At 33.7% G+C, this 26,764-nt stretch overlaps 1 protein-coding gene across 3 annotated transcripts; it reads right to left on the reverse strand.

Moving 5' to 3' along the window:
* Positions 1-400: 400 nt before the first annotated feature.
* Positions 401-26,517, reverse strand: LOC149738693 (uncharacterized). 3 transcript variants are annotated; one of them, XM_089874309.1, is made up of 55 exons: positions 26,378-26,517; positions 23,912-24,093; positions 23,382-23,529; positions 23,106-23,299; positions 22,887-23,028; positions 22,346-22,530; positions 22,147-22,288; positions 21,856-22,055; positions 21,658-21,796; positions 21,186-21,370; positions 20,980-21,121; positions 20,680-20,876; positions 20,484-20,622; positions 20,231-20,341; positions 19,841-20,014; positions 18,725-18,904; positions 18,351-18,458; positions 17,743-17,913; positions 17,547-17,660; positions 17,163-17,291; positions 16,712-16,891; positions 16,161-16,289; positions 15,686-15,811; positions 15,268-15,489; positions 14,955-15,066; positions 14,404-14,502; positions 14,153-14,345; positions 13,076-13,237; positions 12,731-12,926; positions 11,956-12,159; positions 11,676-11,828; positions 11,036-11,167; positions 10,484-10,689; positions 10,062-10,134; positions 9,447-9,620; positions 9,165-9,284; positions 8,447-8,707; positions 8,124-8,300; positions 7,547-7,734; positions 7,187-7,340; positions 6,821-7,052; positions 6,558-6,710; positions 6,183-6,305; positions 5,844-6,007; positions 5,358-5,538; positions 4,729-4,859; positions 4,332-4,449; positions 3,936-4,119; positions 3,419-3,576; positions 2,900-3,083; positions 2,435-2,505; positions 1,887-2,058; positions 1,541-1,642; positions 1,214-1,319; positions 401-665 (listed from the first exon to the last, which is right to left on the reverse strand). In XM_089874309.1, exons 1-55 carry the CDS (start codon positions 26,448-26,450, stop codon positions 538-540), a joined length of 8,523 nt encoding a protein of 2,840 aa, XP_089730435.1. In that variant the 5' UTR covers positions 26,451-26,517; the 3' UTR covers positions 401-537. The 3 variants fall into 3 exon arrangements, with proteins under 3 accessions (XP_089730435.1, XP_089730434.1, XP_089730436.1); XM_089874308.1 differs by having other exon boundaries at positions 17,743-17,916; XM_089874310.1 differs by lacking the exon at positions 26,378-26,517 and adding an exon at positions 24,284-25,268 and having other exon boundaries at positions 17,743-17,916.
* Positions 26,518-26,764: the final 247 nt, after the last annotated feature.

Consider the following 26,764-nt stretch of genomic DNA (forward strand, 5'->3'; position numbering starts at 1 on the left):
ATTAGGAGTATATTACAGTACCCAGTGGCGCAGCCATAAAAAAATAAGGGGGGGTTTTAATAAAAAATAAAAAAATAAATAAACTATTTAGTTTATAAGGAGGGGGATCACGACCCCCTAAACCCCCCTGGCTGCGCCACTGACAGTACCTATATCAACCAACCCTATTTAGGTGGCTGTGTCACCACAGAGTCCAGCGTGATGTGTATTTAATTGTTCTTTAATAACTACCGTTAGTTGACCTTTTTTTTCTACCCATATTTTAATTTCTGAATAAAAAAAATTTGTGGCAAATTACCAGGTTTTATATTAACCATCTGTTCTGGTGTCATAATATATTTATTCTGATTGATATATTTGTATCGGGCGCTATTGCGCATGCACCAAGACACTACTGGCATTTTGTGTGCATTTTTATTGTGGTCAACTTAAAACATTTATTGATTTGAGTAAATAAGAACACAAAACGATTGTACTGAAATTCCTTGTTTATAGTTTTCCCATAGAAAGTATATCAGGGGTCGTATGAAGTCGTGCTTATTCCTTTGTCTGTTTCTTTTTGGCGAGCAACCAACACATACAACCAATGAGAATCAGGAACATGCCAAGTTGAATGAGAGTTGTAAGGTTACTGTGGCTTGTTGACACTGCATCGTTTTGGTAATCTAAAGGGAGAATGTGTTAAGTAATGCTAAAATAAAAATAGTGTAAGAATTGGTAGTGGGTAGAGCTCCCGATGTTTGACCAGTGGATATGTGTTTAAGATTCTACCCTGCTACCATTGAGGGTTGGAACAAGACACCTAAGAGCGATTTCTTTAACCAAACTCCTTAGTTTTTTTAAATAATTTATCAGCCATATAAATAAGGGAATTAATATATATAATAGGGAGGGGAAGACAGGGACATTTACCACATACTATCCAAACAACCTGATTGTGTTTTAAATAATTAACAACGGTTTATGAAAGTCATGAAGATATGGTTTTATAATTCTTTAAATGTTCTTTGTTCACTACCAAATGTTACAAAATATAGAATAGAAGATGCCCCATCTTCTCCCACCCTACTACAATATTCACCAACAAAGTTATTTTTACATAGACAGGCATCACAAAACTTAGTTTAAAAAGACTGCTGTTGTTCCACCACATGTGCATAAACCTTTTTTCCATTAATTTATTACCAAAAACAGACAGAGTGAAAACACTTACAAATACAAGTTCTTTCATCATCTGCCAAATAGTAACCGTCCACACAGGAACATTTTGGTTTTCCTTGAACAACATCACACTTTTGTGAGCAAATCCCTGGTTCAAGCTGTAACAAAATACAAGTTGACAATCTACTTTGGTATAAAAAGCTATAGGAATACAGAATTTATAACATATACATATTTCCTGCATGATTTGTAATCAATTCATACTTATGACTTGAATGGCAACTTTTAACAAATTAACAATGAAATTATATTTAAACCAGCAAGGTCATACTCGTAAGCATCCCATAGTTGAACTATCATATTGTTTATTGTGGAATACCTGATCACAAGTAGCAGCAACAGTTATTGGACCAATCGAGTAAATCTTTTTCCCACCATCCATTATCTTGCTTGTTGCTCTTTTCTTACGTGATGAACAAACCTGATACAAATTTTAGTGTTTTAAGTATAATGACTTTAAAAATTTAAAAATGTAGACTTAAATGTGATCATCAAATAAAACAAAATTACAATTTATTCAGTTTCAGAATGAAAAAAAAATTGTAAGAACTATATCTACAGTAGAGGTTCTAAAGTAGCACATAAAAATAGACAAGAATTTTATGTATAAACTGCTACACCTCACTCAAATCAATTCACATTAATTATTGTTCTGTTAAATTTACCGGCCCTGTGCAATTGGACGCAGTGCTTGAACAGACATCCACTTCACAGTGAATGTAAATTCTCTGATCTGTGATATTGGTCCAGATAAAGGAAGCCACACCAGCTGAGATGTAATACGTCTCATAGTTCTTAATCACTTTAATTTTAGAACTATCCATGGCAGATGCACAACTAGAATAAATAACATAAACATTGTAGTAAAAGATAAGATACAGTCAGTATGTATTTGAACTTATTGTCTTACAGGTGTGTTAGTGGAAAATAGCAAAAAGGTTGGGTTTTGGTATAAATGACTATAAATTGAAAGTGTAATGTTGCAGTTTTGCATAAACTAAGGGAAAGTATGCGTGCTATACACATTCATAAAGACTTATCTAGCTGTTTTATTTATTTAATGAGTTAAGATACATAACAATAAATGGAACCCTAATCACAGATAATACTAGAGAAAGCAAGTAAGAAATATAATAAAGGAATGGGGTATTATGTGATTTACTGCCTACACTATTGTGTTAAAAAAAATTAATTAATATTAAGTTTCACTCACCCTCCAGATATAATATAATACTTGGGATCACTTTGAGCATTTGAAGTGGGAGTTGCCCAACATGTTGGAGCCTAAGAAATAGATTATTATTTTTGTAATTTGATGCCATAAGATGAACTATATGTTTATGGCTTTAGCTCAGAAGTTAAGGCTTAAAGCTGCTATTGTTTGCATATATGTATTTTGGCAGGACACCTTACAGCAATTTAACAAATTCATTTATCCAACTAGTACTTGTCTGAATGTCATCCATACTTTAAAAAATATTGTGTGTAAAATAATCTTTCCTACTTTGATTTGTGAACATAATTATTTACCTTTTTATGTTAGATATTTCTAAATGCACAAAAATATAAAATGACAAATCTACACAATAAACTCACTCTATAAGCTCATTTTAAGATTCCTTTAGTGGTTGCATATCATTATTAAAGTTACTATCAATTCCACACAAACCATATTCACCTGTAGAACTATCGCAGGTAGTTGCTTTGATAGTGCAGCCTTAAAATAAATATAGTCCTCAACCATGATAACTGGAGGATTCCCGCCCTGGCCCTGAAAGGGCATTGTGCAGTTCTCGTCTCGGAATAAATTCATAGAAATGTCAAATCTACCCTCTGCAGATTGTGGGGACAAATCAATTTTCCTGAGAAACAATATTTGGTTGAGAGAATGGGATAAATGAATAAATGTAGTGTATTTATCTTTGTTGCGGGCAACAACAGACAGTATAACATGGATGTTCTGATTTGTACACCCCATGCCTGCTTAGGAAATACCGCCTGTAACATTTTGCTAATTATTTCTTTGGCAGAAAATTGAGACAACTGGTTTAAAGAAATTTCAAGTAAGTTGTTTGCCGAAGGAAACAAATGTCGGCAATGGTAACTGCATGGATCCGGTACTACATTAAAGATTGGCACACTACATGTTGTGCGATGGCGGCAAACTGTAACATCGATTTGCAAAAAATGTGCTTACGAGATTTTGGGCAAAACAGAACTTGAATCAATTTCAGCAGATCTATTGAAGGTGCAATTAAATGAGATAACAGCTTCATAGTAACGTTCAATTACGCTCGCTGTAACCTGCTTCACATTCCGTACATCGTATGTCAGAGTTATAGAATCACCTGTCATCTGCGGTAAAACAATAAAAACATGTCAAAATACTGATTTATTAAAAAATAAGATACTTCAATATTTGGTTAAATTTGCGTTTTTTAAAATAATAACATTTTTTTCATTTCCAGACACAATCCATTTTCTCTATTTTTAGTTATTATTGCTTTAGACAAACAGCTATAGGTGCCGCAACATCGATTGAGAACCAATAATTTATGTTAATTTAAGGAAACAGCTCTTTTAGTAATAAAACTTAAATTAATGTTTCCTCCACCATACGTAAAGACAACCAGAAAATCTAATTATTTATATTTTACATCTCGCCTGGTAGCAATAATAGCAAAATAATCTAAGATATTAAAACAAAGCCCTACCGTGCTTCTATAACCACATGATAGAATGTTGAACAGCAGGAAGGTGGCAGTTAATGAACCATCTGGCAAACTGAGAATTCTCGGCCTGCACATAGGGTTCACATTTGTGAGACTGTCCCCTGGACCAGCAAGAACAAGGTCACTCGGTGAGAGTCCAGCGTTGGTCAAGTTGCAAACGTCAATGCTGATTTAATGGATTGTATTTAATGAATTGATATGCTAATGGTGCAGAAAGTGGTGCTGTTTTGTAATTAAACATAAATTCATTAGACAGAAAAACATTTTTTGTTTATGCTTTTTATTACAGCCATTCTAACATAAACTATCCAAAGCTTACTCACATCAGTATTTTTTGTTATGATTATTAAAATGTAAAAAACATATTTATTTAATCACCTGATTCCTACAAGTTCTGATGAACAAGTGAGTGTAGATTTGAAGGACTCACTGTTCAAACCAGCAATGTTAACATCTGTGATATTGCGCACAGGACACGCACTACTTACATCAGATGCTGTAAAAACATTATAAATATTTTACAAAAAGATCATCAAAAACAAAGGTACGTACGTGGTAACGTGGGTATGTAAATAAAATAAAACACCTGTGTTATAAACACTGCTATAGACACACTACACAAGAAGTTAAGATACATTTATTCAAATTTCTTAATGTTTGGCTAACCCAGTAAAGGAGTGTTTGTGTATATTTAAAGCTGCGTATCATTAGTTAAATAAACTATGATTTTAGAAGCGTTTTGGTGCTTATGTTAAAGTAAATAAATGTCACATACATGTAGTTGGCGTTCCATCAAAGAGAGAGGTGTTAAACTGGCCACTTGAAATAGCTTGGGAAATAGTGACCAATAAATCCTGTTGTGACAACACTGGGGAACCTTGTGCTTCATTCAGAATTAATTCGTACCTGGGTATTTGTTCAGTGGTTTATTTAAGATGTTTTGATTCAATTTTTTAGTACTGTATTATCTAATTCATTTTATTTAAGTAATAACAATTCCCGGCGCCATGGCATAGTTGGATAGCACCTGCCTCCTAGAGAACCTAGAGGTAATAAGTTTAAAGCTCTTCGCTGCTACTATTGTGGACGTATGTATGCTTGGGCAAGACACTTAATTGCTTCAAAACAGTGGTAACCAATGGGTTGTCTAAATTATTAGCCACACATAAAAATCCCCCTAAAATAGTCACCCACAAAGTAATGTACTTGGTAATTCGTAAGTTTGGACGAGGTGTACGAAACAGAACACCAGTATTTAACGACTGCAGTTTTCTGGCCATGCGAGGATAAAGTAAGTTAAAAAGTAATTGGCAGCAAAACGACAAATATTTTACTACATGACATTTCAAAGCCTATGAAACTATTATACCTTCGGCTACATTCGCAAAAAAGTCCAAAACTTACAGAACAATGACAGAACCACTCATCAACTTTGTCACTAAAATTTCTGAAATATTTTTTCCCGCGAGCATAAGAAGCATTTTTGCTTTAAATCGACTGATGTATGCACGAGTGAGAGCGTTGTTCAAATTATTATACTCAGATTTAAATGTGTCTCTCATTCGTTGTTGAAATTTGTACTTTGCTAAAAAGAAAACAACAAAGCAAATGTCAATGTATGCACAAAGATAATATCTTTTAAATTTGTTATAGATTGGTACAAAGCAAACCCACTCAAATGTCCTACCTGTCATACAAAAGAAATAAAGTTACTTCATAAAAACAATTCAAGTTTGTCAATTATGAACACTCATAAGCGAGCATAGAGTGAATGAACAAAGTAAGAATGTGTGTTATAACTCATGTACAGAACCGCTACACAAAGATACATAAGTATTGTTTGTTTGTCCAATCAGGCAAATATAAATATAAAATAGGATCACCACTCACGCAAACATTTGTTTGAGCGTTGTACTCTGCTTCCACGACAGACACAAGTAACCGGACTTCTTCCATTTTCTTGACAAACAGATCTCTCTGCAGTGCAGTTTATGTTGGCACATGATGTTACATTTGGAGTACACACTTCTTTACTTCGCCGAATGTATCCTGGTCTGTAAGGTTTTAAATGTCCCATTATTTTGTCATTTTTGGTATTTATTTTCAACACCTTAATTGGTAAATTTGTGTTTAGTTGAAAGAATAAGAATGGGAATGAAACAAAACATTAGCTGAATATGCCAACTTGCATAACTTAATGAATATCTCTGGATATCGTTCCACACTTACAAGCAGATGCAACTGAAGGAACCTTCTGAATCAACACATCTTGATCCACTTGAACACACAGGCTTAGCACCAGTACATTCATTGGTATTGACACATGAGCTGTTAGAAGAGGAACCAGGTCTTCTGCGTTAAAAAATGATGGCGTATGAATACATAGCAACAGTTTGACTACCATTACATGTAATGTAGCTTTAGTCGGATCAACTTTAATTCATTAAAAGGAAATAGTAGTACTTCTTTTTAAAACAAGGCAACATTTTACATACAATTTAACAGGAGAATAGACCCCAACCCCTTAAAAAACAAACGTTTGTTCAATAATATAAGCAGCATATTAATATAATAGGATATAAGCAAAAAATCGTAAAGGAAAACCTTGAGTATCCCGTTTTGCAGTCACATCTGTATGACCCTGGTGTTTCTTGGCATACGGATGTTGTATTATCACATATGGTTCTGTTGTTGCAGTCTGGGATATCAACACAAACTCCTGCTCCGTCCATTTTATAACCAGGTTTGCAGGCGCACCTGGAAAGATAAGGGCAAGTAAGAAACCTCAAATTCATGGAATTCAATACAATCATTTATTTAGATTCTACAAATACAATATAAACCAAGAAATGACATGTTTGGCTTACATGTATGAACCTTTTGTGTCCAAACAAATAGCTGCTGATCCACCAGCTGCACAGATGTTAGGATTCATCGTACATTCATTTACATTGACGCAGTTTGATGAGTTTGAACTGTCTACCATGAAACCAGCGTGGCATGAGCAATTAAATGAGTTAACCACATTGGTGCAATTCTGAGCACAGTTGTCTGTTCCTTCTTCACACTCATCTCGGTCAAGGCAGCTTGTTCCATTACCTATTTAATGCAAAATATATATTGATGTTACACAAAAGTTTACTCAATGACCATTTTAAATAGATTTCATTAAATTTAAACAAAAGCTTTCAGCAAATCAATTAAAAATGCATTTCTTTATAAAAAAGTTGTACCTGTTAAATGTGCAGGGCAAGGAGCACAAGTATATCCCAGACCAGGAGCTGGAACATCTGTGCAGTTGGTGAAACACGGGTCATCTGCGCAACCATCAGCATCATCCATGCATTCTGCTCCATCATAAGCTTCCATGCAATCACAAGGAACAAGCTGTAAATATAAGATGTTATTGTGGAGGTAATGGGTAAAGGATTCTAATTGCAGTATTCAATTTGATAAACACTAGACTGTTCTATTGTTCATTGTGCAAAATAGCACCACACACGTTTTTATGGTGATTGCTACTTGCTTTAGGTATGAAATATAAATTCCTTTTTGAATAATTGTTACTTTGGATGTAAAGGGTAAATTTTTACCCCGTAATTTTCGCTACCACCACGAATGGTGTCAGTCCATTGACAGCTTCCTCGGGAATTACAATTACAGACAAGGATGTTTATTTCTTCATTGTCATCGGTCAAAGAGTCATTGACAGAAATGGTCAATGTGTTGTTGATAGCCATGTTGTTGGCAGACGTTACCACAAATGTTAAAAGTCCAGATGCTGAAATGACAAATAAGCAGAGATACAAACACAAACGTAAGCAATAAAGTCAACATACTGCTTTCAAAAAATTCTGTATGGTATATTTTACATCTTTTTATAAAGAAAATGTACATAAATATATAACAGCCTTACAACCTCCAATAAAATTGGGACTTCATAAATTTGTCTTGTTGCAAATAACATTCTCTATAGATTTAGTTAATGTTAATTACTCACTTATTAAGTATTTTTAGATGCTTGTTCAATTTATGTATTGGTTATACTTTGATTTTAAATTAAAAGTTAACAAAGCAGAGAAAAATCCAAAACTCTTTGATAAAAAGTGTACATACGTGTGACATGTCAAAAACTAACATGACACCAAGCAACTAACACAGTGAACTTACAATCAATTGAAACTCCTGGAATCTGATCATTGTTTACAGAGAATACAAGAGGGTTACCATCACTGTCATTGGCTTTGAACTGAACAGTGAAATTAGTTCCCACTACGGCCCTTATTGTACCATTCACAAAGTTTGCTCCTTGGTTTTTATCATAATATATTTCCGGTGCATTATTTACTGCAAAATAAAATAAAGATAGATTGTAAAAAAACATTGTTTTTAATATCAACCAAATGTTTGTAAAAATATTTGAAAAGTATTTGAAAGAAAATATTTAAAAAGTACTTTTCTAGATAATGAAAATTCTGACATTTTATACACACCTGCTAGTCTATGAAGCATTTCTGACTCTTCAGCAATCAGTTTACTTGACTTTGCAAGTTCCTCATTTCCTGTAAGAGCTAAATCAAACACACAGGCAAGAGCCTTGATCCCACATGTGTTAATTATACTGCTCATTTTTGCATTATCAAGGCTATCAACTAAACTTCTTAGAAAGTCAGGAACTTTTTGTGGACGATTGTAGTAAGAGAAATTTCTGCTTAGAGTGTACTCAAACAGACTTTCATTTCGTTTAATATGCCCTGCAAAACAGATTAAATGTATCAATAGCAGATACTTCAAATACATAAACTACTTCAAATACATTAATTGTGACGGCAACAATCTCACTAAAAAGAAAAGACTTTACAGCAGTAAAAATAAAACCTACAAAATATACAAAATTGCTATAAATATTAGTCTCCTTATTTAGTAGGAATGAGTTTATCAATAAACATAACCTTTTTTATCCACATGTGACAGTAACAAGTGTTATAACATAAGTGTTTAATTTCATCAACTTTCTACATGCTTACAAATTAATCCATATGTAAGATTGTGGGTGATTGTTGTTTTTTTGTTGTTGTATGGCTGAGAATTTAGACTACCCAAGTTGGAGCACTGGGTTGGAGCAATTCCCGTTAAGTGTCTTGTAACCACCCTTCATACCTTTATGGATCGCCACTTTAAACTACAATTATAGTTTAGTTTTTCACTTACATGATTGTCCAAATGGAAATATTTTCTCCTGGTCTACTGTTCCATCCAAAAGTTGGCTGTGGTTTTTAATGCGCAGTGTTGTTATGTTAATGGCTGTACCATTTCTGTATTCAACTGGATCTAAAATAAAATGAAAATAGAAACTGTAGCATTTAATTAGCAGTACTTGTAAACATTACATATTTATAGATTAATAAAAAGACACATTCTTTGCTATATGATTTATAATAATTGGACTAATATATAATTATATTTTATACTAGGTGAAACACTGACACTTACTTAGCAATCCTCTACTGGTCTGTTTAAGGTTGTCACTTAGTTTGACAGCAAAACCAACAACTCCTTGGATCGTAAAGACAATAAGTGTGACGTTCGGGGAAAACACAAACTCATATTTAGTGGCACTTGTGCGGCGATACCTTAACTGTGAGGACGTCTCGAGTTCATCAATGACTAGAAAATAATAATCAATACATGTTATATGTATGATGAATTAAATACAATGTTCACATATTTTTCATATGATGGGTTAATTGCATACTTTTGTAGTTTTTTATATTTTGCGCAAAAAAGTAGCCACACCAGCATTATATAAAAGAAATTTCCCTTGTAAGAATACGACTGTAATAGATCAGGTACTTAATGCACAGCATATGTAGTGGCTGTATAGAGGGCATTGCCACTATATATGGAAAAATTTAATTTTAGTCAAAAGTATATGGAAAAATTTATTTGCCTGTGATCATTGGTTTGAACAACCTATTAGTGACTATTTTACTGCAGATCTTATAAAAACTCATGTTCATACCACCAGTTAAACTTAACACCTTACGAGATATACACTTTAACCTCTAAGCCAAGAATATTAAACGACAGATAATCCACTCGTGTTACCTGGAAGAGTTGTGATGTTTCCATTAATATTAATCACAGTATCATTTCCAGCTGCATTGGCGTGAAAGCGAACCTAAATCAAATATTTAGGTATTTTTCTCTTTTTTTTTTCTTTAAACTTTGATAAGTTCTTTATGGTCATACTTAACTGACATATTCAATATATGATTTGCAATACTGAATACTTACACTCAATACATTTATACTGTGACAAAAGGGCATTGTTTCAAGTAGTGGTGCATTATGAGTTTTCTAAACTATCATCCATACAAAACACAAAAGTACCTACCAAGTTATATACATGGTAACTTGTATGCAAGTATGAAGTGTGTGAAACATAACACTTTAGTTATAACAAATGTTATTGCTCTGTCAAGTGAGTATAAAAAAGTACAGTCATTTATTTAGTATAAAAAACTTACTGTATCTCCAGTGGCTAAGTTCTTTGCTGCAATAGCTGTGAAAAATGTGGCTTTGGTTTCAGTTCCATTAATATTAAGTGCTGGCTCAGCTCTGCCTTGCATCATAAACTGTCCTGGTTGATCAACAAGGATGTATTCTCCATGTCCATTGAATGTGTACTTTTCATTGTTAAGAGTTGTGAAATGCGGCTCACCGAATCCAAAGCCTGTGTGTGTAAACAGTACGCTCAAACAAAATTTAAAGTAATATAGAAATATTTTATATGCTGTGAATTGCGTAAGAACGAGTTCGCAGATATGGCCCGCAGATAGAGTCATACGAATCAAAAGTTGTCACAAAATTGGAACTTGTTTAGGCACCTGAATCGGTACATGTATAAAGGACTTTACTGTCACAAGCAGGTCACTTTCGGGCGTACCAGGGTTTTGGGTATGGGGTCAAATCTGGTCTAAATTCCAGGTCCTTAAGGACCTCACACATACAGAACAGAATAAAATGTGCTGTGATTTTACATTTTCTATTTTCAATATATATTTAAAAGCAATACTTACTTCCATCTATGGTTCTGTAACCTCTGCTCGTAGCTGTCGGTCTTCTTCTCCTATACCAAGGACAGAAATAGTTTCTTTGTCCAAAACTTAAACCACGACCACAGCAGTTGTCAAAACCATCAATCTCTTCCTCTGTATACAGGAGATGCATGAACAGTTTAGTTTACAGAGGGCATTTATTACCAGTAAGTAAGCTTAATTTTGCTTTGTAAAGTTTGTCAAAAAATTACAGATTTCGTCTCAATAAAAAAAGAGATTTTAAACGTTAACAACATTTAAAAGTGTTTATTACAATTTTTTAACAAGCTGTAAAAAAGCAAGAATTTGTATTTTCTTTAAAAGTTTACAAGCTGCGGATAGAAAAAAACATATATAGTTGTTTACAACAAACACTATACGTACAACAGAAACTATACGTTATCCTTACAGATCTTAAATTTACTCTTCATATTAAATAAAAACGACTATGAAATTTACCCCAACAGTCTATTCATGAGGTATTTTTAACATGGTCAGTGAAATTTCGGAAGATCTAACACCAAAGGACGATACATCAAAATGGATTTTGTTTCTTTTTAAATAATAAACCAGATAAAGTAAGACAATGTGTAATATTAATGTAATTTAATGCAAAAACTACCTTTATAATTTTCTCGTGCTTGTTGAGAAGATGTACCAGAAAATAGTAGTTTAAATCGCTCATAGTGACTGGAGAATCTACTAAACCGCCCCCAAACATAACAACATAATGGGGGATTGACCGAGTCTGTTTCCCTTGTGTAGCATGGTAAACCTGGAATGTATAACATTAAAACAAAACTAAAAACACCTACTATGTAAGTGACACAAGATATGTAATCTGTGGTGTATAGAATTAATATTAAAGGTATGTGGTTTACATAATATAAGCAAGCACTTACTAGTAGGCGGCCTAAGACCGTATCTTCTCAGAATATTTCTTGCGAAAATAAAACGATCGTCTCGTTGCGCCATCCTTCTGTTTGGTGGACAAGGACTATCTTCTGCACGCCACATGGGTACAGGTTGCCTATGAAGCCATCTTAAACATCTAGTTCCCCTACTTTCACCATAGCTATATCTATGTATGTGAATTCCATTGATCCCTACATTCAATATTAAATAGTGATAGAATGAGTCTGGTGTTTCAACGTTTGCTTTACACTTTTCGTAAATGTTTTTGCACATTGCAAATGTGTTTTATTCTAATGCATAGCTATGGAAAGTCAGTGTCATTCACATTTTCGTTGATGTGCATTTTCTTCACGACTTGTGGTTCAATAAAACAGACAAAATATAAAAAGATCTCATATTAACTTTTAAACCGGAAAACAAACATTTAAAACACAATGTGAGACAAAATATTTAAAACAAACATTTTTTATGGTTTTCCTAACTTGCTGAGTCTTTTAAAAAATATTCTGTGGTAAAAAATACTACAAGTGCTAAGGGATAGTTGACAATCATTGTAAATGATAAAACAAACTATAAGCCAAGGTGTTGCTGGGTTAAGATGCCAGGCGCATGTAAGTTTTAGAAATTTTGTATGTCATGATTGAAAGGGCTTCAGTATTTTAATGAACACAAACATTATTTTAAGAATAATTCTTAATTGTAATAGACACATAGCAGCATGTAACATCCTTATTAAATACACATAAAATAAAAAAAACTAACCAACGTTGCTTGTTGTATCCATGTCATAATTACTGGAAATTGTTGCTATGGTTCTAAAATTGATAAAAGCAGAGAAGCCAAGGTTCAATCTTCTAATGGTTGGGTCTTTTTTAAACAACATCATTCCGGGTTGGTAAACATACAAAATAAAGCCATCTATTCCATCAGAAACAACAATACACTGGAATGTGCTTGGCTGAAATTGAAAAGCAAATGTAGCTAAGACTTTAGCCCCTAAAAGTAACATACACTTTTTATTTCAGGTCAGGTAAGCAGTTTACCTTACTAAAGTGAAAATGCAAACAAAACAACTATGTTCATTTGAAATGTTATTTTTGTTGTTACCTTATCCCTAAATCTATCGCGCGGAAACATAAGCTTTTGGTTCCATTCCACTCTAAGGAATATTCTTGGTTCAATGTTATATCCATATTTTGACATCACCAAGTCTTTGGCTCTCTGTAATCCAGGGATGGACATGTCCAATCCTTCAAAATCTTCATCAATCTAAAAATAAGAAAACTTTTTAATATTTATTGATTAGTTTTATGTAATTAATCCTGATGTGCAGTATGCCACAAGCAAAGCGGATGGTATGCACGAAATGTTTAAAATTCATAACCTGAGATAAGATACCAGGTTCAACGTTCCACTATTGTTGGAATATGTACGAGAAAGACATTTAACGGTAATTGCTTTGATCTACTGTTCACTAGGAAGTTGTTTAAATTCAACCATACAGAAAAGTTATCAACCACTTTGAAAAATTACCTACAACAATATATTGTAGCAGATAGTCGTAAGAAGCCACAAGGTGTATATGTAACAGGACAGCTTTGTTTTCACAGCTGGTGTTATCTTACAATTCAAGAATATTAGTTTCTTTTCAGTTCCTCAAATATAACAAATGAATAAATTCGTGGCAAATGACAGTCATTATAAAAGGCATGTTCTATTTCATACACTTGGTGGCCGCTTAAATAAATGATTGAATTTAACTTGGCTTATCCTTAATGGCTGAAAAGTGATAGTTCTTATAACACATGTGTTCTGTTATATACACCTCGTGTCAGCTTACGATATCATGCATGTTACTTAGTTAAATGTTTTTCATTCTTTTATGTATGGCGGATAATTTGGACAACCTATTAGCAACCACTAGGTTGGAACTGTGCCCAAAAACGCATACACACAGTGGTAGCAGCGACAAACCTTGAATCTTTTACCTCTGAGTTAGAGGTATACGCATTAACTATTTTGCCATGGCTCTGGGACCAGTTACCACGTATGTAACTTTGTGTTTAATTGATTTTTGTGGTTGATTGTTTAAATAAGTGATAATCATAATAATACGTAATGTCGTTTTGTGGTTGATTGTTTAAATAAGTGATGATCATAATAATACTTAATGTCATTATATACCAAGTATCTGACTGATCCCGATCTTGGATCGAAGTTATCCCAAAATGGAGCCATTCCAATTAGATATCCTCTTCTTAAAAAGGGTCTGTTAAGTGCCCATCTATATCCACTTCCTCGCAACGGTGTAAACAAAATACCATTATCATTGATATAAAGTAAATTGGTCCAACCACCAAGAACAGGCAAAGGAAGTCTTAATGTAAAACAACAAAATGAGTAAAAGTAAAATTTACCAGAATTTCAATACCTACCCAAAACGTATCTTTTTATTTCCTCGAGCTGTTTTGTAACCGTCCATAGGAAACAAAATCAATTCAAGACATATTTCTACATTCTCATTGGTAGATAATCTGTGTTAAACAAACGGCCGTTAAAACAAAATTTCACTTATATAATATAATTTTTAACTGATTACACCTAACTAGATATACAAATGAAAAATTTGACTGTGAATATGACAAACCAAAAGAACCATGGTACAACATTGAAAAGAGATTTATTGATAATTGCTCCGTTGCAGTGGTCAATAATGAGTTATACGAATTGTCCCACTTATAATAAAAGCAACAAACAAATCTTTATGAAGTGAATGTAACATAACTCATAAGCTAGCACAAGATATAAAATATAACACTCATGTTGTAAGTTCTTCCGCTGCCACGTCATAAAATATTTGTGTTTTGTTAAAAGTCAAGTGTGCACTGATGGCAGGCTAGCCAGTTTTAAAAGTTCTTTAAATCAATTGTATTTGTTGTAAAGCAGACATAAGCAAAGTATTCGCGAACTTAAAAAGCTTACTTACATGAACCCCGGATTGCAAGTACATGTGTAGCCCCCAACAAGGTCGGTACAAGTAGAATTTGCCTGGCAAGGATTATGTTCACATTCATTTACGTTATCTTCACATGTGGGACCTGTTAAGTAAGAGAAAAGATTAAACAAGTTTATAAAGTGATATGTATGGTTGACTATTTCGACAACCTATTGGGCATCTGGACATCGAAAAATGAATTACCATAATATAAATTTATCTCTTTAAATTTGGTGTTGAATATCAGATTAATTTAAAACAACGAAGTAAAGGAAGTTGAAAACGACACATATAAGCACTGTACCTTCCCATTCAATTGAACAAATGCAGGAAAATGATCCGAACTCCTCCACACAGATTCCACCGTTCCTACATTTGCGAGGCGACATCTGGCACTCAAGGATGTCTTCATCACATAAACCTGTATCGCCGTGCGCGAATCCAGGATCACATACACAAACATAATCTGTGGCGAGAACTTGGCATACTCCGTTTACACAGTCCACATCTTGGCAAAAATCCGATGCTGTTGTGTAAAAGAATAAAATAATGCCATGGTGTTAATTTTTTATTTACTTAAGCAAAGAACAAACTATTTAAAATAACTACACTAGTGTCTTGCAACATATGTGATAAAACACTATAAAGATTCAGTGTGTGTTCAACTTGCAAAAATATATCCCTATCCAGTATATATAATGTGCCTTATTCATACACCTTACCTGCACAAGCCAAAACACCATCTCCTTCTAAACCTTCCGGGCAAAAACATTCATAACTTCCAACATTATTCGTGCAAATTGCAGTTACTAAACAGTTGTCGGCTCCAAGAAAACATTCGTTTATATCTGAAACACAATAGGTCAAGTTGATTTCAAATAGACTGATTTCAAATATAATTTAGGAGATGTTTCATAAGAAATGTTTTCCCTACAAAGTTTTCAACTTTTAATTGGATAGAATTGGTTTAGAACAATTAACATTATGTGTTCTTTTTAGGGGCACAAAATCTAACATAGTCGGAACATTCTGTTATAAATCCGATATTGTCTGACGAACACAACAAACACCTACTACAAGACGAACACAACTACTGCACAGTTTTGTTCTCTACAATTTATCTTTGTTTTTAGGCTACGTTTTATCTTTAATGTCTTATATACACTAAATAATCAGGAAATAAACAAAATTACTAACCAATACAGGTCTCTGTTAAGTTGTCCCATTGATATCCTTGGTCACATTCACACTCATATCCATCAGATGTAAGCAAATCAGTACAATTACTGTTCGGCGGACACGGATTGGAACTGCAACTAATCATGCCTTAAAAGAAACTTTTATTAGAAATAACATCATACAATTTAGAACTATACTATACATTCCATACTATATACATACAAATCATTAGCTTTTAATAAAATCTATACAAAATCAGTTGTACCAAATAATCAGTTTCCAAAAACAATAGCAGCAAAACAATAAATATATTCTAAGCCCTTATGCTCGCATCTTCAAAACTACTTTTTAAAACCTATGTCACTGTGATAAATTATGTAAATCTGACAAATTTAAAAAAATGCAGAAGTGCTGCAACATCATTTCTAAATATTGGGTATTACTGCCAGTCACTTAAAAGTTTAACATGTATATATATTTATCTATGCACGAATCATACGGAACTTTGCAATTAGATCTTGTAATATAGTCTCTTTTTTTGGGAAGAAGACAAAAAAGTTAAGTAATACCGTTGGATGGGCACTGGCCAATTGGGATGCAGGTATCATTTGCATTTAGAACTGTTCCTTCGGGGCAAACACACTTTTTACAAAATGGTGAGCAGGTTGATGGTTCAGGTATTGGTACATCACATGTTGGTAATGGACAGCCGCTACCACACTTAACTGATATCAGATTCCCAAGGCAAACTGCAAAAAAGAGCTTTTAATTTAATTGTAAGTTTTTAGCATGTTTTGAAAAAAGCTATGGTTTTGTTTCACAGTTTTACACAAACGGCTCTAAATAAACTTTTTACCGTTTTAAAAATCTGCTATACTTTTCAAGCTTACTGTTAAAATGCACAAGCACAGAAGAAACTATATAAAGTAACACTCCAAAGTTGCCTTTCAACTAAATCTTAAAAATGCTTCATGTTTCCTTGAAATCAGTATGTTTCATATTATTACTTTTATATATTACCTGAAAGTGGATTGTTGCATAAATTGCCTTTACAGCATTCTATTGATTTGCATCCTTCTGTGCCAGTACAATTCGAGGAGCATTGAGATTTATCAGCGCAATATAACTTTAATCTTGTTGTGAGATTACCTAGTTTACAAAGTTTTATTACATTAATGAGAAATTAAATGCACAGTTTAGTTTATGGTTTAAAATTTTTAAAAAGAATAATTTTGGGTTTTTACCTTTACTCATTTTTAGTCCACAAACCACAGAAATTAGTCGAAGAGAACAGAAAGCAAAAATTCATAAAATTAAAAAATTACCAGCTTTATATTTTAGTTCTCAACACTTTGGGCTCTATGCAACAAAACTATCTACCAATCTATATCTATGTTAACTTACTGTTTCTATCAATAACACGCTCCGTGGCACACTCTTGTGTTAGACCACACAATGCTCCCCCTAAAGTGTTAGATGAAATGCCATACTCTCCAGTATAACATGACGGGCCAGTTTCTGTAAAAAAACACAACGGTAAACAAACTAATATCTAAAGATCTAAAGATTTTTTTACAGAGTCAACTCTTTTCAAACTCACCAGGCGTGTTACAAAGAATTCCAGAGCAACACTGAAGATTATTGCATGATGTAAAGTTGTAGCCTGATGTCTTCCGCAAATATTGCACTCCTGCTGGTAATTTGCAGTCAAATGTCGAACAGCTCATTTTTGAAATACATCCGAAGTATGTTCCATCAGTAATTGCGGATTCTTCTAAAAAATCACACTAGTAGAATTTGCTTAAGAAATAATTTACACTTTTTTATTCTTGTGTGGAAAGGTATAGACAGTCCATATACAACTAACACTTATTTGAGACAACTCATGCCAACTTATGAGTTAGCACATATGTTACTTTGTAGGTAGTATTTGTGCTATAATATTGAAATCTTGAACAACCAATTGGTAAGCCCTATGTTATAGCAATGTCTGGTAAATAACTAGCCCAAGAATCTACACGGCCACAACAATAACACCATCACTGTAGTAGGTTTGAGTTTCGATACAAGCGGTAAACATTTATAACCAGTTTTAAGATTGAAAGGAAAATAAGGGAAAGTCTAACCCTGGCCTAGATTTTAGATGAACTAATGTGGGCTATATAGAATAAAAAGATTAAAACACAAAGTATAGAAAGGTCACTTTACCTATTTTAACCATGCCTTGATATGTTACACATGTTTCATTAAGACCACATTGTTTAAATCCAAGACTGGTAGTTGTCCTTGTTTGTATACCAGAATAGCAAGTAGGTCCTAAACAAAACATTGTTTTTATTAATGGGTCACTTAATAAAAACATTTTTTTTAAAAGTACAAAAAAAATACAAAAATTTTACCAGTTTTTGAAAATGTTAACTTTTAATGGTCATTGGTATAAGCATTAAGCTTTTTGTGTATTTATTTCCTAGGATGCCTTACTGATTTTTACAATTAAATAATAAATTTTAATTGAAAACTAACATATTTTTTATGTTAAAAATTAGTGAGAAATTAAAGATATTTTAAGGAATATTAAATACCTTTTCTTGGGCACTGAACAAAAGGGATGCAAGTGTTATTTTCAAATAATACTTGTCCTACTGGACAAACACACTTTCTACAAATTTGGGGGCAAGGTCCAGGTAAGGGTGTTGGTTGTCCACATGTAGGCAGGGAACAACCACTGCCACAGTCTACTGAAATCATGTTTCCTAGGCAAGCTATAAAAACACAATTTTAAATACTTCTGCTAAATTTATCTAAAGTGCTCTTGTTTCTGTACATTAATGTACTCTTCATTATTGGAAGAAGAAGGTAATACTAATTTACGAGAGTACTGAAACTACGGTAATCGCAATCTAATTGATAGGGATTTGGAAATATATAAAAGACGAGAAAAACTAATTTACGGGAATCTTGGAACTTGGGAGAATATGTTTTAACCTATGGAAACTTGTTTTAAGCTTGTTTTAAGCCTACACCAGGCATTTACCAGTTAAGCACATTAGAGTTGCAAGAAAATTAGGGGAATGTGTTTTATGCTTGTGTTTATGCTTTAAGCTTTCATTTGTTTATGCTTTCTGTAAAATCAAGGACTCTGGTATGGGTGTTGGGTGGTCACATGAAAGCAGTGGGCAACCGGTGCCACATTTAACTGAAATCATATTTCCAGGGCAACCTATTACAAAATGGTTTAAGATACTTAATACAGTTAACCCCGCTTAATCGGCCCACATTTAATTGGACCACCGGCTTAATCAGACCGCTTTTCGCTGGTCCCGAATCTAAATACATTTTTACATACAATCTTCCCCGGTTAAACGGACCAATACCCTGCTTAAACAGACCATTTTCCTGAGAAGATGTGACCACTATTTAAAGAGAAAAAGCAAGTGTCTCTTTATCGACGATCGGGAACAGACGCGAGCACTATTTAAAGAGAAATAGCGAGTGTCTCTTTATCGACGATCATGAGCAGACGCGTGCACTATTTAGAGAGAAAGGGCGATGCAGGGGCCGGATTATGACGAACTTTGTTGACCACGCATAATCGGACCACCCGCCTAATCGGACCAGTTTGGCTTGGTTCCGATGTGGTCCGATTAAGCGCGGTTGACTATAAGTTAATGATAAAATTTCTGGCAATTTTGGTTTACCTGATTGTGGTGGCTTGTTGCATTTATCTTCGTGACAACATTGAAACTTCTCACAAGAATTTACGTTGTAGCCTGATATATTTCGTAAATAGTCCAGACCATGTTGTGTTGAGCAGTCAAACTTTAAACAATTACTCTTTGGAAAACAGGCATGATACGTTCCGTTTGCACCTTCTGCCATATATAACAAAATATTAGTTTGTATTTATTTCTTTGTATAGAGTAAAAGAGTTCAGATCAAATAAAACAACAGAGGTTAAAAAATTAGCAGCAAAACAACAGTCTTGACAAACTCATTATAGGTAAAGATTGAAATATTTATATTTTATGTCAGAAAATAAAATAATCAATCAGCACAACACAATTACCAGGATAAACAGTTTTACTCACCTAAAGAACCATGAAAAGTGGCGCATGTTTCACTGAGGTCACATTTCTTTGACAAAAGAGGGGTGCCTTCCACTGGGTGTAAACCAGAAAAACACGTAGCAGCTGGCTCGGCTGAAATAAGTTTTCCATAGGTTATTTAATCTTTTCGCATGTCAGCAGAAAAAAACTTGAATTCATTTTTTTTTAAATGTACTTTAAGTTTTAAGGGTTGTAAGGGTAATTAACTGTTTTTGTATTAATTAAAACAACTTGCCAAAAAATGTTACATTGAACCCAGTTTTAGCATTTGCATTATCTGTGGAGAACTGCATAGTGAAATTGCCAACTGATTGAAAGTTTCTCCTTGAAACAGATCCACTGAATCTTGCCAATGTCCCATCCGGACTTGAAATCTAGGGAAAAAATAAGAATTTAAAAGTTCTTTCATTGAGTACTTCAGCTCTACCCACTGATAAGACATCAAAGTTTGCCTCTGTATCTAAGCTTTCCAAAAACAGTTGAATCCTATGTCCTGCTGGTACAGATATCACCCAAATACAAGATAAAAAATCTGGATATCTGTTGGGGTACCCAGGTGATGAGATTGATTGAATGGTTGTCGTGGCAACATAATGATTTTCACAAGTACTCTTTGGTCCAGGTATTGCTGCGTGTTTAAAAGTAATTGTCAGTGCATAAGTATATTGTGATTCATTCAGCTAGGTAAAGTAAAATATAAACTAGATATCTGCTCACTTAAACAACCTCACCAAAATATGTTAGATTGAATCCAGATTTTTGAACACTTCCATCCGAAGTGAATCTTAGAGTCATATGGTTGCCAGTTGATCTAAAAGCTTTATTATTGTGAAGTCCAGTTAATCTTGTCACCTGATTAGCTCCAGTGGTAATCTTAAAGGACATAAGAGGAAAAATATCAGAATATTAGAATTTTTATATCAATATAGAAACCCACAGTTAAAAATTCATATCCATTTTCTATAAAAAAGTTTTCAAAATTGAGTTGAATTTCCATTCCAGCAGTTGTGTTTATTTTCCAAATACAATCTTCTAGAGGAATGTAAGGTTCAGGATAATTTCGCGATGTAATTGTTTTTCTGGCTGTCGTGGCAACAGCATTAAACCCACATGGTGCTAAACCTGTTAAAACAACTGCTGTAACTTCTGAAAACTTTTTGGAAATTTTTTTTTAATTTAACTACTCATAACCCAAACATGACAAAGCATACAGATAGATGAGTCCAATATATTATTCTACTTTCTTGTTCTATTTAATAGCAAACATAGATCATGAAAAAAATATAAAATCAGATCCTCAAAGCTTCTATAGACAGTTTAAATTGTTTAAAACAATCAGGATATTTGGATACTATGTGCTAAAGATGTCCTGACTTTTTCTCCCTACTATATGATTTCAAAAGACTAACTCGAATATGTTGCATTTAATCCAGATGATGTAATAGAAGCATCACTAATGAACAAGAGGTTGACTAGGTTGTCTGTTGAATAAAATGTATGATCATATAATCCACTTCTTCTTATTCCCGAAATACCAGAAGCTAAAATCTAAAAAGAAAATATATATAGGAAAATATACTTTTCAGTATTTCAATGTAGACACATACTTGGAAATAATCAAAACCTAGCTCTGTTCTGCTTTTAATTTGAAGTTTTATCCTCCATCCTTCGGGAGCAGATATCGTCCAATTGCAAATGGCATCATTTGGATAACTGTTGGGATAACCCGGGGATGTAATTACTTGATTGGTTGTTGTAGCTGTTGTGTCATATCCACAGTGTGTTATGTTTATTTGTTCTGGTATTGCTGGATAATTTTTGGGAAGATATAAAAAACATTAAATAACATACAGCAGGTACAGTACTTAATATTTCATTTGTTTATTTAAAAAACTCACCCACAAATGTGGCTCTGAACCCGGGATAAGTACCAAACTTATCCGAAACAAATGTTAGAGTCATATTATTGCTACTTGATCGAAATATTTTTAGTGGATAAGACCTAGATAACCTTCCCAAATTAACATTCCCACTTTTAACCTTAACAAAAATTAAAATAATTAAATTGTGATATTGGTAGATAAATATACCACTTACAGATAAATAATCATAATTCCCATGTGTAAAAAAACTTTCTATTTGAAGTTTAACTCTCATTCCAGTAGTGGCATTTATTCTCCAAATACATTTTTCATTATTTGAATAGTGTTTGGGGTAATTGGGTGATGTGATTATTTGACTGGTTGTAGTGGCTACAGCATCAAATCCACACGGAGGTATTTCTGTTGTAGGAAATGTTGTAATTACTGAGTATAGGTAGTATGGCAAAACAGTTAGTGCAATTGCAATTATGACACAGTTGCAATTTCTTATGGGTTGTCTAAATTGTCAGCCATAAAGCAAAAATTTTTTTTTTAAATCCCTTCAAAATATTTTCCTATATAGTTACATAAATATGGTTAAAAACTACTTTTATAAATTAATATTCAAGAAAACAAACATTAGGCCTACAAATTGTATGAATAGGTTTTATATGTTTTTGAATGAGTGATGGACCAAGCCTAACGCAATATGACATTACCCACTCTCTATCTTATGATAAAAAAAAAGTTATTATCTTATGATTAAAATAACTTACCCATAAATGTTGCATTGAATCCAATACCTCCAATCAAATTATCCGAAGTGAACACTACGTTAAGTTCATTATCCGTTGATATAAATATTTGATTTGAAACAACGCCACTAAAACGTGCCAACGGGTCACCTTTACTGTAAATCTTAAAAAGGAAATAAAAGAAAACAATTTCCAGTTGATAATAGAATATATAGCTATGTTTGTGGTATTGACACTTACTTTTAAAAAATCAAAATTTTGTTCTGTAGAAAGATACTTTAAATTGAATCTAATTTTCATTCCTTCAGGAGCAGATATATTCCAATTGCAAATTGTATTATTCGGATAATTGTTTGGATAACCAGGTGATGTGATTATTTGAGGGGTTGCTGTGGCAACAGCAGAACGTCCACAGTTCACTTCAGCTGGTATAGCTAAATATTTTTTTGAAAATAAAAGCATAAAATATTTACCTTAAATCTCAAAATAAACATTTGACGATTTTGATCAACTTACCTCTATATGTTAAATTAAATCCAGGTCTATTGTTAATGGAATCTGCTATGAATTTTAGAGTGGTTTCCCTATTGCTTGATCGAAGTTGTTTTCCTACAACTGAACCAACCCCACTCCCACTAAAGAATGACCTATCCGGTAGATCAACCTTGAAGAAAAAAAAAGTTGAATGAATGAATGAATGTAACTTACTTTATCCTCGCAAAGCTGGAAACGAACAGTCGTTATAACATGGGTTTAACACCTCGTACCACCTCACGAGTTACTGAGTATGTTACTTTGTGGGTGAATATTTTTTGGGGGGTATTTTTATGTATGTCTGATAGTTTGAACAACCCATTAGTGACCACTGGGTTGGAGCAATTGCCGGGGTCTCTTGCTCAAAGGCACATACGCCCACAATAGTAGCAGCGCCAAGCTTCGAACCCATTACCTCTGGGTTACAGACAGACGTGCTAACCACTATGCCACGGCGACGGACAATTTGAAACCCAAAGTTGTAGTACTATGATTTAAACACAGACACTTACAAATAAAAAATCTCTTGATTTTTCTGTGTTAAATGAAACAAAAGTGAGTAGAATGTTCATTCCAACATCAGTGGTTAACCTCCAAGTACATTCTATTCCAGGCGCATAATTGTTTGGGAAACCAGGCGAGGTAATTATTTGAGGATTTGTTGTTGCAACGGCATTAAATCCACAGCTTTGTGCTGTTATTAAAGGATAAAAAAAGGTTTAGTTCATGTACTACCCACACAACTTTTAAGTTATACAATACTGGTATAATACATATATTATAATTTATAATATTCTGCTGTTATCAATAATTTTTAATGTATGTGCTATATATAAAATGTATGAGTTAATATGTGTATTAAAAAATACTGGTTTAACAAGGACCTGGTGCTACGAGTACATGACAGACAGAAACCAAGTCCAACCAATTGTTGTGTTAGAGCTATATGTTTGACCTAAACCAGACCCCTAGTCTACCATACACAAAAATCATTCAACTATATGAGCACAGGGTTAGATTCAAGAAATTTATTACAAGTTACTGGTATAACCCATGCATTGTAATATAAAACCTAGTTCTGGTATAATACATAAATTGTTATGAAATATTATACAATAATGGTTATGAATATAAATAGGATTCTAGATTTTAAAAACGTTGTTATTTGCTAGTAAACAGTATTCACAGAATTATATATCCACATCGTCACAAGTCTAATGTGGTAATTGTTCAAAACCCGATCAAAAAGTACAAAGTGTTGATGTCCCATCTTACCCCACAAAACAATATAGGTGTGTAGTTTAAAAAAATGGGGTAAGATAGGACATTTGTTCTCGTATTTCAGGTACTAATCTGATAATAGACAATAAAAAGAAAAACAGCATTCTTACGGTCCTATTGGGCGTGCGGCAAAGCCGATTACTCTTGCTAACTTTTAAAATTCAGTGTTGAGCGAATACACTTTTTTATTATATTTTTGTTAATTATAAGAATCTCAATTTTAATGCTGGCTGAATCATATTAAAACTCCCGAAATTTCGTAGTTTACGAGTTTGAATTACAATTCAGTAACGTAGTTATTCAAATAGTCCGAACACCAAAAATTTGTGTACAGCTGATTTTGTCTTATATTTTCTTTTTTTGTGAAAAAAACTGAGACTGTACGTGAGTTCGTCTGGAACCCCTCTTCGCGGCTGCGGGGTTGGCCTATATTACGCTACTGCCCGTGTTCTGTGTTATAACGACTGTCATTGCTTCCCACGCGATGGTAAGTAAGTTATGATTATCCATTCATGATTTTATCAGGCTGGAAACACACTGAATTGTCTTGCCGAAGGAAACGCCTTTACAAAAAACGCAACATTCAATTTCGACCTGTTGTTTTCGATTACGGGACCAGCGCTTTATAAATCATTGCTAATCAGTGGCGTGATATAATTGTTCCAACATATATATTTGTACCCGACCGTATTGCGCATGTGCCAGGACCATACGGCGCATGCGCAATAGGTCAGAACAAATATAATGGCTACCCGGTCCAAATTTAGTAGGACCCTCTGTTGAAAACGTTCCAGACACGACGTTTACACGTTGAAACTTTAGTTTTCGAGTTAAAGTCAGTAGAACTGAGTTAATCATGTTACAGACTAGAATAAGCAAGGCCGCCCCGTACAAATATATATCAGTCGGAACAAACATTTCGCGACACCGTTTCACACATACCGGGCCAGCTTACGAGTTACCACCTATGTAACTGTGTGCGGATTATTTTAGAGGATTTTTATTTTTATTTGTCTTTGTAAATGATGATATATTTTACGAGCTTATGCGATTAAATGACTAAATGTAATGAATGTATGTAACTTAATTATCCTCACGTGACCGGAAAACGACAGTCGTTAACACAGGTGTTCTGTTTCATACATTTTGTGCCAGTCTACGAGTTACCAAGTATGTTACTCTGTGGTGGATTTTTTGGCTTTTTCCCGTTTTTGTGCTAATTATTAGGACTACCTATTAATGACCATAGGGTTGGAGCCATAGCCATTTAGTGTCTTGTCCAAGAACACATACGCCCACAATGGTAGCAACGGCTTCCATTACTTAGGCTTCTACAACAGCCTGTTACATTCGGGAACTTTATTATATAGTACAATAGCTGGGACACCTTAAGCATAACACCCGTGTGGTCATTAATAGGTAGTCGGTTATGCGAGAATAAAGTAAGTTACATTTATTTATTCATATAATATTCAAACATCCTGGTCGTGTTTTAAACAATTAATAATGGTATGCGTGAGTCGTGAGGACGTGAGGAAAATTCTTTATTTTTAGTTTACTACCAAATGGAACGAGAAAAGAGAATGAAAAAGTGTTTCATCTATCCCCAACCTACTATCTTTCATTTATCGGTCCTTATCACATTTAAAGCGAAACTCTTTACTTTATTTTAATATAGGCCAAGTTGTGCAACTTACTTTGTGAAGCTCCGCATTTCCAGAAGCTGACAAGATAGAAGACAAAGTAGATGAAACGAAGATACGAACGCATGTCTGCTTTCGTCTAAGTCGAGAATCAGACTGAAAATATCTTGAGGTGTTAGGGTATAATAGGACTTAATACGTTAGGGTATAATGGAACATAAAACGCAACAATAAACAATGGGGAGGAAACAAACGGTGCCACAGCAGTTCGCAACGGTCGTGAATCATTCAGGAAATCTTTAGCTTGCAACGCGGCACTCAATGCATCGCGTATGGGTTAGAACATATAGTTTTTTTTTCAAATACGTGATATTGCAGCTTCTCTCTGTTTTATGATATTTTAAATTAACTTTAAGATATTAAAGTGTTTGAAATGGCGTT

This window comes from Ciona robusta, chromosome 3 (assembly GCF_009617815.1).
Source record: "Ciona robusta chromosome 3, ASM961781v2".
Taxonomy (NCBI): Eukaryota; Metazoa; Chordata; class Ascidiacea; order Phlebobranchia; family Cionidae; genus Ciona; species Ciona robusta.